The following is a 13,620-nucleotide window of genomic DNA, read 5'->3' on the forward strand; positions in this document are numbered from 1 at the left end:
ATTTCTCCCCTCAATACCAACAGTAGCTGTTTATGATCAGGTTTTATATTATCAAAAATGGCTTTATGGAAAAATGATAAATAAATAAAAAAGAAACCCTAATTTGTAGGATTTCCTGGTCTCTTTAAAATATATTTCTCCATCATGGATAATTTCAGCTTACCAATGTGAAATCAATGAACACAGCATTCAGAAAAAAATGCTAGTCACCAGTTCTGATGAGCCAATGAAAGCCACTTATAGTGTACTGGTTCTTACATAATTCAAAATTTGTATGATGTCACTAAGCATTGTTTCAGCTGGCCATTTTTTTCAAAGCAAGACCTTGTAAATGAAGGAAGCATCACATTGATTTACATTCTCTCACATGCTAGTCAACTTAGGTAACTATTCCAGAATTTTTTCCTGATGTTGGCAGTTGCAGCCTCAGAATATGCCCCCATACAAAACTCAAACTGCCAACCACATTTGTTAACAAAATAATACTTCATAATTTTATAAAATTTATGGCTAGTTGTATTTCTCAGCAATGAAGCTAAAAGATTTAAACAAGAGCATAAATTTCGTCCTTCAAATCTTCATCATTTTCAAATTGCACATATACAAGTAGTTCCACAAAAGCAATATCTGCACATTTATCAAGTTACAATGAAAGACTACTGTGTGAGATTTATTTATTCAATGAGTTGGTTTTCCATACTATTAGTTTCAGAAATCATCAAGCTGTGATAGCATTGGAAAGCAGTACTTGAGCTATCATTTTTACCAGAGTCACTGAACATTTCTAAGCAAATATCTTTGATATAGTCATTCACTAATGTCTTAGCAACTCTATGTGTATTTTCGTCTTAGCACTCAAAATGCCACTTTTTGTAAAACTCATGAAACACCAATGATCATATGTAGAATTCAGATCATATGCTTCCATTCATTTTTTAATTCAATACATTTTCTTTCAAAGAGTTATTTTGTTTGTTGAAATTTTAACCCTTTATATTTTTGTATAACTGATTAGTAAATTTTAGTGATTTATTAAATTCATCAGCTTAAATGGCTGCACAAAAATACATTATGATTTCAGTACTTCACTCTAAATTTGGGATAAAAACAAAATTTAATATAAAAGCTGAAATATTTTCAGGGATATTTTGTTAGAACTCTTTTTGCCCATCTTTCCAAAGAATCACTTCCGTTGTCCACATTTAAATACTACTGCCACATTCAGCAGATTGTGTCTTTTCTTGTTAAAAAAAAAAGTCCAGTGACCTTGTATGGCCATATACAATTGGAGTTAAAGTAAATAAAAAATTTTATTTTTTTAATTTAGAAAATAATTTTAAATATTAAATTATAAAGTAGGCTTGATTAAAACTTGAAGTGATTATAGAAATAAATTTATAAAAATAAGTGCTTATGTATTCTCAGATATTTATATACTTTTGGGTTACAGTTGGCAAAGTAACCTCAAAATGTCACATATTATAACATGGCTTTACTGCGTATGACATGCATACAGCTTAAGCCACAGGCAGTTTACCATATGAATTAAACAGTGTTTATACCCCAATCAATGACATGTGTTCACCGATCATGTTCTTAGATCTTGCAACAATATCTAACAGCTGTAGATTTTTCTCAATGCTTATTCTAAGTCTTTATACTTAATCCCTCATCGACTGGTAACAAATGGTTCATGAGCTGGGATCAATCCTTGGACCACACTGCAAGTAGCACTTTTGTAGAGAAAGATTTTCCCAAATGTAGACATAGCTCAGTACATTGGAAGGATCATGAGGAGATTCATGATAAAGAACTTTTAACATCTGGTAAGACTTCATCATGTGCTAAATATTGTACAAAGTGTTTTACATGGATTATCTCATTTAATTCTCACACAATGCTAAGAGGTTCATAACATTCCATCTATATTTTATAGGTGGAGAAACTGAGGTTTAGAAAGTTTAAGTAACCCATTCTTATTTCATGTTGTCTTACAGGATTAGTTGAATGAGAGATGAGATGGGCTCCTACATTGGTAGAAGAATTTGAAGGAAGAAAAAGGTCTAGGGCAGTCATCTCTTATCCATGGTTTTGCTTTCTGTGGTTTTAGTTACTCACAGTCAACTACAGCCCAAAAATATTAAGCGCAAAACTCCAGAAATAAGCAATTCATGTTTTAAGTTGCATGCTCTCCTGACTAGCATGATGAAATGCCTGTCCAGGATGTGAATCACCCCTTTGTCCAGCCTATCCACACTGTAGATGTTACTTAAACGTTACTCACATAGTAGCCATCTCAGTTATCAGATCAACCAGTATCACAGTTGTGTTTAAGTAGCCCTTATTTTATTGTTATAATTGTTTCATTATATTATTATTTTATTATTCATAATTGTTGTTAGTCTCTTGCTGTGCCTAATTTATAAACTAAACTTTATTATAGGTATATATGTATAGAGAAAAAAAGTACTGTCCATGTAGGATTTGGTGCTCTCCATGCTTTCAGGCTTTTCCCGGGGGTGTGAGAATGTATAAGGGTGGCTGCTGTACTTGTCCACAGGTCATTCCCCTCACTAGCCCTTCCTCCTTTCACACCGAATTGAAATCATCATTGGTACATGAAAATGGTCTCTTGAAGGTGTAGAAAATAGCTTTCACACTTGTATGGGTGTATGCAATGTTTATTAGTAGATACCTTTGCCCTAGATTTCTGCCAAAAGAGGAGAATGTTCACAAAATGGCAGATGATGCCAGACTCAGGATTCCAGATGTGGGTTGGGGGATAGAGGTGAGGAACAGATGGGGAAATGAGGATAACAGATCTCACCTTGATTTTCTTTGCATGCAGTTTCAGTGCCTTGATAATGCTCTTCATTATTCCTCCTTTGACTTGACACCTTCTCATTCTCTCCTCCACTTCAGTTACTTTTCTTCTGAAACACCACAGGACTAGAATTAAGGCTTCTGTTTGAATTCTAGTAGTACAAGGTGAAGGGATCCTCTCGTCCTCTCTCTGACTTTCAGTGGGCTGAATGACCTCTAAGTGCCTGTTCCAGATAATGAAATACCTACATTTTGTGTCATTTTGTGCCATGTCTACTATATTCATGGCGGAATGGCAGTAACTAATTTTAAAAGTAAAAATAAATTAATTGTGACCACTATATTAATTCTTGGTTTGTCAACACCTTCACTGTATGTGTGTGTTAACATATATGTGTGCATGTGTGTGTGCATATCTATTTGTGTTTCTGCTATTTTAATCTAAGACTTCTAGAACCAAAGAAGCTTCACAAATATAGTCTAGGTGTCTTCTAGAATGATCTTTGAAAAACAAACAAATCTAATCATATTATATCCCTGCTTAAAATCTAAGTAGTACCTCACAACAACAACAACAAAAAATTAAGCCCCCTAATTAACAGAATGTTAAGGTTCATCTGGATCTCACCCATGCTTGTCCTAGTATTCTGTACCTTGCACACTCCAAGCAAAGTGAATGCCTTGCTCTTGTTTGAAAGCTTTGCCCTCTCTTTTTCTGATCCCTCTTCAACCTCCTTCTTTACCTGTGTACCTTCAACTTATTCTTTAAATCTCATTTTAGATGTCACTTCTCCTCAGGCAGAATCTCCCTTGATGTAACCCATTGCTCTTTCTCTGGGTCATGCCTGTATTCCTTTCCTTTCAGTTTTTGCAACTCTCTGTAACTATTGTGCATTCAGAGGCCAGTCTTACCCACCTTGGTAACTGCCTTGAGGGCAGAGGCCTTGCCTATACTTTTTAGCACTGTGTCTGCAGCAGCAAGCAAAATGTCTAACTCATACTAGATTCTTAGCGAATAAATGTCGAATGAATAAAGTCAATCTGAATTATTATTCAAAAATCTGCTATAACCTCTGTAAAACTTCCCACAGTTGATGTCACCTGATTTAAATTACATTATTCTATATTTCTTCAACCTTTGTAAATATGGTGAACATTGTAACTTATAGAATTTTGTGCTTGTTTACATATATTTTTGAAAACATTATTTTTGTTATGCTTTTTTCCTTTCTCTGATTAGATGATAATCTCTGGAGTATTTTTAGAGAATTATAGTTTTATTACAAGATACACACAATTACTTGAACTCATAACACAAATCAAATTGCTTTATTCCTTAGACTGTGATTATTTTAATTGAAGGTAAACAGGTTTTTAAAAATGTTTTGGAACAATTTAAAAAATGAATACTATTGTATTTCTGTTTACTATCAATTAGCTTATTAAATTATTTTCACTGATACAGTACAAAAGTAACACTCATGTAGCTCCTGTCAAGTTATAATTGGTAGAATTAGAAATAATATTTCCTGTTGTTAATATAAGAATTTTTTAAGTAGAAAAAATTATTATTCAAGCTTGGCCTTGTGAAATTTTATAGAGACTAGAACAGTGGTTTTATGGGAAAAGAAGAAGAATTTTGGGAAGAATTGCTCTCTATAAACATTGAGGGGGGTTAGGAAGTAGTTTCCTGTATTTTTGTCAGGAGTACTTAAGACATGTAGCTTTCTGTTACATGTTCACCTTGATCATCCACGTTATGCAGTTCTACTTCCCAATCTCAGATAGGAAAAGGAACTCATAATTGGAAAACAGATGGAGCAGCAGAAGCTGCGAGAGGCCATGAATGGGCCTCACAAAGAGTTCAGCACTGCCTGAGGCTGGTCAGCGCCCAGCGCAGCAGAATTCACTCCAGGCATTTGAGGTGAGCAGGTGGCTACAGGTCATCTCTGGTCAAGCACAGTCTGCACCACTATCACCATCAACAACGATAAAAGAAAAAACCCACCCAGGTATCAGGCAAGCTGCTGGCTCCCTGTTTTCAAGTGTGTTTTCCACGGAATTCACCAACACAATATCCTCATTAAAAAAATCCCAATACAACTAAACAGCAAAAGTCCTTTAAAATTCCCTGTGAATACATATGACAAGTGGTACATAGATAAAATAAGCTAAATACATAAAAACCAGGAATTACTTTATAGATGTCATTCAGCGACTTTTTATTTGTTAGAATTTCTTAACACCTTACCTGTGCTAGATTTAAGATCTTAAACAAAATTTTAGCAATTAACACTTGAGAATATATTCACCTAGTAATCCTAGTTGAATATGTCCTCTATCACATCTGGTTCTCCTTGATTTTATGACCTCTAGGATGTAACACAACTCTAATTTCTGGAAAGGGAGTTAGCTACAGTGAGAGGAAGGGACTTGGCCAATGGCAAATGGGATTTAGGGTTCTACCCCACTGAACTGTATGACTTCAAATTGTTTATAGTCATAGATGGAGCTTTACACCTATGATAGGCTTCTTTGTGTTGGTGGGCAAAAAAGGCGGGATGTCACACTTTCTCTGCTTCTAGCACTGTCATATGATTCTTGTTTTTATTAACTGAGGGTGATTAAAAAAAAAAGAAAAAAAGAAACGCAGGATGGGGAGAGGGAGGGAGGTAGATGAGGTAAAGGGTGTCAAATATATGGTGACAAAGAAATCTAATGCACAGTGTGTGTGTGTGTGTGTGTGTGTGTATGCCTTACTGTTAAAGTGTACAGCTGACACTTACTGGATTTCATTAACTGTCACCATAAAAATAATTAACTTTAAAAAAGAAATGCAAATAAATGCTTTATAAGATTCATTTATACACTTTAAAAAATTGTGGGTTTTTTGTTCAGATCACACGCACATACACACACACATCTTACATAATATTAAACCTTGAGGAGGAACATACTTCGAGCTTAAATTTTATGTCAAAAAGTAATTATTTTCTTCAAGTTATCTCATGTTGATTTAAATATATAGTCACAGGCAGACTTTCTTGACAGCCTAACTGGTTTTATTTTTACTCTTCTCTTCAACATGACAAATTATGTAGTTCAGGTCTTCAAATTGCTGTAGATGTAGTTGTGATATAAATGTGAATAACTCTAAATAGTTAAATGAGTTCAAGCTTTTCTAAGTGGACTAAGCACGTAGAAAGATAAATGAGTCCATGTGTCTCCTTTAGTCAATTCGACTAGCCATCATATTCAGTGATGGTGAGGAGAAAAGGACTTGCAAGGAAAATGTTCAAATCATTTACCACAAGGAAGCAGAGCTGAATGGCCTTATTATATAGTAGGCTTAGAACACTGGGGACTTCCGTGGTCTTAGGCTAACAGTGCCTAGGCTAGGATTGGTGCCTCCACCCCCCACCTCCTGCCACAGTTCTCTTAATGCTGCAGCCGTACTGACTCTAAATTTCTTGAATGAGCCATGTTCTTTCCTTTATGTTGGATAATCTATCAGGAAACTTATGTACCAATCCCTTCCCCACTCTTCATCTGAATGATTCTTTGGGTCTCAGAACAGACGTCACCTTCTTAGGAAAGACATTTCTAATCACCCCTGTCCCACCCACACTCACATACGTACATATATACCAGACTAAGTTGAACCCCCATCCCTCCCTCCGTATAGTACTGTTTGTAATTCTTGTTCACTGTCTGTTTTCCCCCACAAGTCTGTAACACTGTAGGGGCAGAGGATAGCATATCTTGTTCTTAATTGAATTCTGAGCATAGTAGAGCATCTGACACATAATGGGTGCTAGGTAAATGATGAAGGAAGGAAGGAAGGAAGGAAGGAAGGAAGGAAGGAAGGAAGGAAGGAAGGAAGGAAGGAAGGAAGGGCATTCTAAAAAAATGCTCTTTTCTTATAACATTTACTTTGGAAAACATGCCTTTGTAAATTCTGTCTCTGTCCCTATGAGGCATAAAATTTCTCCCAGGCGTTTGCTAGTTTTATAACAAAGAAATCTCTTTCTTGGAGACCTGGAAGCCATCCGTATGAAATGTAATTATCAAGCGTTGATAGCAAACCCCTATCTCCCAGTTTCTGTGGGAAGGCGGGGGTCTAACTTAGATAAGTGACAATTAGCGAACACAAATGGCTTCATCACATTGACCAAGCTCCCCTCAATATCCTCTAGCATTTTCTGACTAGCATACCCCAGCACTTGAAAACTTTCCTACCTTTTGTTTCAGCAGATTGATTACAGTGTCTGGCCTATTGACATAGTAGTCTTAAATAAAGTCTTCTTTGCCATTTAATTCCATCTGGTGCAATTTTTCTCTGATACCCTCTGAGGAAGGGATCACAGCTACTCACATGATGCACGCGTACACCTCATTTAAATGGGAGCTACATCGCTCATGGCAGATGTGAATGTGCTAGAGGGTGATCAAATTTTAAAAATTCAAGCCCACTGAATAAAATTTCGGTGAATTTCCATTTAGTGAGCAGGAGGATTGTTTTATTTTGGAGAGCGGGATTGTTTTCTCTTAATGGTGTCATTTTGAAATAGCATTAGAAGTGTGTGTGTGTGGGGCGGGGGGCATCTGGTCACTTCTAAGCAATGCAAATTTGAACAATGTCCAGGAGCAAAATCTGTGGTTGTCATGTTTCTGAGCTAAATCAATGTTCTACCCCCATGTAATGCAGCTTATCTAATGGTCTTGATTGCAACCTCGAAACCTTGCTGAGCTCTAATTGTGAAGGAAGGCCCTGAGTGCCTGAGTCTTATTTTCTTCTGGTTTGGATGGAAACCGATGGGTTTTATGGTCTAGTTGTAAAGAGCATTGGGCTTGAGAGCCAGACTGCCTGGATCCATATCCTGGCTCCACCTAGATCCCAGAACATCTTCTCAGTAAAAGTGAGTAGCACAGGATCTGATGACTAGTAAATGCTCAGTAGCCATTAGTTCCTGTAATAGTTAGTATCATCATCTTCATTCATCACTCTCGCTACTGTGAAAAACAAATGGGATATTATGATTTCTCGACTTTCTTCTCTCCATCCCCCTAGCCCCCAAAATCACTGATGGGTAGCAATGCTAGCTTGAAATAGCTGTTAGCCTTGCTGAATTGCTTTATTCATGCCTAATTCTGAGCTCTATTTGTGAGATGTTTGTCTTTCTCTCTCCCCGCCCCGACCCTTTATTTTATTTTTAGTGATGGATGGGCAGACAGAGATGAAGTCATTGAAGGTTATGAGGTGGAAGCCAACGGGGGAATCACAATAAAGCTGCAATCTCCAGAGGTCAGGTCATTTGATGATTATTTCCTGAAACTAAGGCTGGAAACTAATACAAGGAATCCCTGGTTCCCTGAGTTCTGGCAACATCGGTTCCAGTGCCGCCTACCAGGACACCTTCTGGAAAATCCCAACTTTAAAAGAATCTGCACAGGTAACTTGTGTTCACAAAATTACAACTCAGAGATTCAGCGTCATTGCAACTTGTTGAATGAGAGTAGAGGATGCTAAGGCTGGAAATGCAAAGACTAAATTACCATTGTATTTAAAATATAGCTGGAATGGGGAAGGAGTGTGTATTGCCCCAGGGAGTCGTTTCTTTGTTCTGGAAACATTGCTTTGGTCTCCAGGGGAGCGAGTGATAAGAAGAGAAAAAAAATCCATAAAAGAAAAGCAAACTGAGAATTCGGGTATCTAGTAGTTAAGCCAGAGGGAAGAGATTTTATTGCAGGCATGCTTAACAGATGTAGCCACAGACCTACCTAAGCAGCACTGGATTGACCCTTTTTTCTTCTTTATGACTTGCTTCAGTATGCAAGTCAGGAGAAGATGAGTTAATGTCACCCAGGGCCACATCACCAACCACCACCAAGGTTGTATAGTGGACACAAGTGACAAGAAACTCTGTCCTCTTTTCTGTAAACAGGAATGCCAGTTCCCAGTGGATCAGATGCTTCCCATGCATTGCTGACTGGCACATTGCTGCAGGTCTTTCGGGGGCATGGTGAACTCCACAGGATGTCTTCTGCATCCTCGCCCTACCCTGGAAACTACTATAACTCAGACTTCTTGCTAACTTCTATGAGTATTATCATTGCTGCAGAGAGACAATGCTGTCCCCCAGTCCTTTCTCAGTATTGTCCATGCTGCCAAGATAGATCATCTTCGGTCTATCATTCAAAGCTAGATATCTATACTGTGTTGATAATAGCATGGCAGATAGGCGTGAAGGACTCTATCCATGACCAAGTTTATATTATAGTACAGTTGTATGACATCTATTTCCTGTAACTAGGCTGAGCAGATATTATTTAGAAAAGTCTAGGATCCACTTATTCATATAACATTTGTAAAAAACACTGAATATAACAGCAACAACAATGAAAGGACAGAGAAGTATATAATCCATGACTCTTGGCCTAGAGAAATTTGCTGTCTCTTCAGGCAAATCAAAACACATCATATATATATGATATAGATAAATAATAACCAGATAGTGAGTATTTATAAGATGAGGTGAAAAGATTTCTAGTTTTAATAATATTCACACTTTGATGTTAGAAGATAATTTATATGCCAATATATTTGAATGCAGTGATATATATCTGACCTGGTACGGTTCAGCAGAGTTTGCAGAGAAATTGCCTGGTGTGGATCTATTTTCAACCAATCAAGATTTTTAGAACTTCCTCAGTATGGCTTCTTGGGAAGCTAAGAGTCACAAAGATGGGAAGAGAGGTGCCAAACAGGTAACAATCTTTGTCACAGGTGAATCTCACTGACTTCTCCTTTCTCTCAAGTAATAGACCAACAGAAATGAAAAACCCTAATGAAGCAATACATACCTAGTGATTTCGCCTCATCTGTGAAATAAAGACATTGAGGGTAGAGGGTCAGCAGTTTGTTTGCGTACCTACAGTTAATGGCTGTGGTGGGGTTAGAACATGCACCTCCTAAATACCATGACTGCTTTTGGACTTAGCATTTAGTGATTTTTTTTTATTGTTCTCTATTTCCTAATGAGTTTTGTTTTTTTCTTAAACTGTAAGATCCTCGAAGATAGAGAACTCTCACAACCCTCATAGAACCCTGTACAACGTGGATCTCTGGGCCCCCAGTCGTTTCTTAGTAGTGAAATAATCAGTGAATTTATTATAACCTTTTAATGTAAGGAGTCAATGAGTTTTACTGTTTTTACAATAAAAGTTAGGGGCTATTACTTTGTAAGTAAAATATATTTTATTCATTCAACAAAATTTATTGAGCATCTACTATGTGTGAGGCTTTATTCTAGGAGATGGAAATATGGCAGAAAACACAGGAGAAAAAGAACTGTTCTCAATAACCTTACATTCCAGTGCAGGGAAATAGTAAACAAAAATAAATTAAGCAAAATATATTAAGCAAATAATTAGTCCTTAGAGCATCAGAGAAAGTAAAGAATGGAGATAAAAAATAATGGGATAGAGAGATTGCAGTTTAAAAGAGAATGGCCAGAGAAAACCTCACTGAGAAGGTGATATCTGATTAGAGGTATGGGGGGTGGGGGGTGGGCGGGGCTATGAGAGAGTGATCCATGCAAACACTGGGGGAGGATGTTCCCAGCATAGGGAATAGTGAATAAAGAGAGGTGCCAGCCTGCCTGGCTTAGTGCAAGAACAGTGAGGAGTCCAGCCTGGCTGGGGGCAGCGAGCATGTAGAAGGGTAAATCAGGGAGGCACACAGGGGTGCCGATCCATCGGGCAGGACTTAACTGGTCTTTGTGAGGACTCCAGCTTTGTTCTGAGTGAGGTCTAAACCACTGGGAAGTTCAAGCACAACAGAGACATGATTGCCTTACTTTTTCTGAGTAGAATCACGCTTGATTCAGGTTTCGAGCTTAGACAGAAGAGGAAAGGCAGAAGGAAGGAGAGCAGTGGGAAGGCCACTGTGATAATGCCGGGGAGAGTGTGGTGGGTGGGGCCAAGGTGGTCACAGCCCAGATGGAGAGAGGCGATTGGATTCTGAGTATATTTTGACTATGAGGGGATTTGCTGACAGAATCGTCAAGAATGACTCTGGTCCGAGCAACTGGAAGGATGGTATCACCACTTACTGAGATGGGGACAGTAGGGGGAGGCTCAGAAGCTAGATTTTGGACAAGTCAAGTTTGACACGCCAATTACTGACGTCACTATTTATGTTGCTCTGTCAGTGTGGTTCTTTAGAAAAATTTATAATTCTACTAAACAGGCTTGAATGTCTTTATGTCAGAATTGCCAGGAAAATATTTTGTGACCTGAGTTCTCAAACAAAAATAAGAACTCGTGGCCACGTATAATAATGTTGCATGTCACAGCACATGTAACTGTCGAGATGAAAGTAAGCTCGGTTAATGTTCACAACAGGAAATAATAATTTGCAAATTTATGAATTGTTATGCTTGACTCCCAAAGCTATTTTAAGAGCTTCTTATGTGATCACAACTCTTAATAAACATGTTTATGCTTGTATATCATTCTGGAGTCAAGTTCAGCAAATATTTTTCTTTGTTCTTAGTTCTAAGAAAGGCAGAAGGCTTATTTAACTTTTTAAAATTTATTTAGAACTAACTCATAAAACATATTGATCTTTTCTGCTGCAAAAATCCCAACATTATACCTTTAACAATATTTGTCCATGCTATCTATGTGTGTATACATTCATGTAAGCTTACCTTGCTCTTTGATGTTAATCAATGTATTTTTGTGAAATTGGCTTCAATATTATTGAAGAACAATATAAACTTTCACTTTATGTATTGTTCTAATCTAGTTGAGATTCTTGAATATAAATAACTTTTGTAGCCTTCAAAGGAATATGCAGACAAATTTACGAAAATTAGTGTGAGGAAGTAGAATTAATCTTTCTGTACTATTGATAGCTACTGTTTCTGTCACTCATTTTACCTCTTCTAATTAGGTCTATAGGTGTTTTGGAAAATTTTCACATGGCAGTTAGTTTCCATAGAAACTTTATTGAGCTTAATCTCAGATGTCACTATTTAAATAGAGAGTTCATGTGCGCTAGATTGTGAGTTTGAATATTAAGGGTCCTGAACCCAGGCTGAATAATTTGGGAATCACTATGGCTAATTAAAAAGTGTTTCATGCAAAGTCTACATCACTGCTTAATTAGTTGAGATTATCAGGGGATTGGAGCTATGTTGGAAAAGCACTAACTGGAACATCAAAGCCTAACTTCTAAAACATTAATCATTGCGAAGACAGTGGATAGAGTAGGTATAAAGCAAATCAAAGTCACTCTCTTTCAGCAAATGTCTTAGTTACTTACAGCATTTGTGTTATGTTCGCAATGGCAGAGCTTTTTCTCATTCCTGCTAAGAATTGCTAGAAATATTCCATGAACTGAGAGAGTATCGCCTTCGGAATCACGACCGCTGAGTCCCACACTGGTTCAGTGAGGATCTGCCACATGACTTGGCAGACCTCACATAACCTCTGAGGTTCAATTTCTGCAATTGGAACATGATGATTACTATTTTACACAGGTGTCATGAGAATCAAATGAAATCATACAAATAAAATACTTGGCCACCTGTAAATCCTTACTTACCTTTAAAGTGTTATTACTAGTGTCACGCCTTACCAGAGAGTAAATGAGGCATGATATGGGTCATCTCATTAAAGTTGATAATTTTCTAAATTATAAATTTACCATAACGATAGTTCAGGATGTGAAATTTAGAAAAAGCAAGTCCACAACCCTTAGTCAATCACCCCTATACAGTGCCAATATAGATAATTTCTTTTATTGTTTTTCTTTGTAAGCTTGTATATTTTTAATGATTATTAAAACAATGCATACTTACTATGCTTTGTCACATGCAAACTGGAAATATAGAAAAACATAATGAAGATGAAGAGCCTTTTGAAGGTGCCCTTATGTAACCACTGATGATCACTGTTAATTTTTTAATATACTTTTACTGAATACACTGTTAAATTTTTGGTGTATTTTTATCTTTCTCTATATAGTTTTAACTCATGTAGTCAATATTTTATTTATTGCTTTTAAAGTAAATATTACCTTTTTCTTTTAAAGTTATAAATTTCTCTTTGTCGTTAAATTCTTCATTCTTAGAAAAGCTGCATAAAATTCTGCAAACAGATAAGCTATTATTTTATTTAACAGTTTTCATTCTTCCTACACATTTAGGCTGTTTTCAGTTCTTCACAAATCAAAAATAAAGCTGCTGTGATGTAATGACCATTCTTCTTTCTAAATCTTTTTTTTTTTTTTTTGCGTTTCAGTTAATTTTCTTAAGATATATTTCCAGAAGATGAATAACTCAGTCAAAAGAAATAAACATTTCTGAGGCTTTTAAAAATAAAAAGTTCCAAAAGGCAACTCTTACCAGCACTGCATGAAATTCTGCACTTCTTTCATTACTTTTTCATGGTTACAATTATAGCATACACATATTCTGCATCTTATTTTCACTTAGGATTACACTTTACTTTTTTGATGTTCCTGCATGGCCCTTGTAACACCATTTTAATAGTTCCATAGTATTCTACCCAATGAAAATATTATATTTACTTAGCTATTCTTACACTTTTGCTGGACATTTAGGTTGCTTCCAATTTCCTTCTCGTAAGAAAATACTGAACATGGTACAGAGAGTTTTCATGGTTGTTTTCGTTACTATTTTTGGGTTATTCCCTCACTATGGACTCCTGATTTTGGGGCTCTTAAAAACATCATTATCTTACAATGTGACAGTATTAAGGTTTTCT

The 13,620-nt window shown here is 36.6% G+C and overlaps 1 protein-coding gene across 5 annotated transcripts in view; it reads left to right on the forward strand.

The window, feature by feature from the left end:
• Nucleotides 1–13,620, forward strand: part of GRM1 (glutamate metabotropic receptor 1) — a 323,300-nt gene that overhangs the window by 216,786 nt on the left and 92,894 nt on the right. For all 5 annotated transcript variants that reach the window (XM_016160274.2, XM_016160276.2, XM_016160278.2 and 2 more), the window contains exon 4: nt 8,041–8,276. In XM_016160274.2, the coding sequence (XP_016015760.2) occupies nt 8,041–8,276 (236 nt within the window). The remainder of the gene's footprint in view (nt 1–8,040; nt 8,277–13,620) is intronic.

This window comes from Rousettus aegyptiacus, unplaced genomic scaffold, assembly GCF_014176215.1.
Source record: "Rousettus aegyptiacus isolate mRouAeg1 unplaced genomic scaffold, mRouAeg1.p scaffold_m13_p_1, whole genome shotgun sequence".
Taxonomy (NCBI): domain Eukaryota; kingdom Metazoa; phylum Chordata; class Mammalia; order Chiroptera; family Pteropodidae; genus Rousettus; species Rousettus aegyptiacus.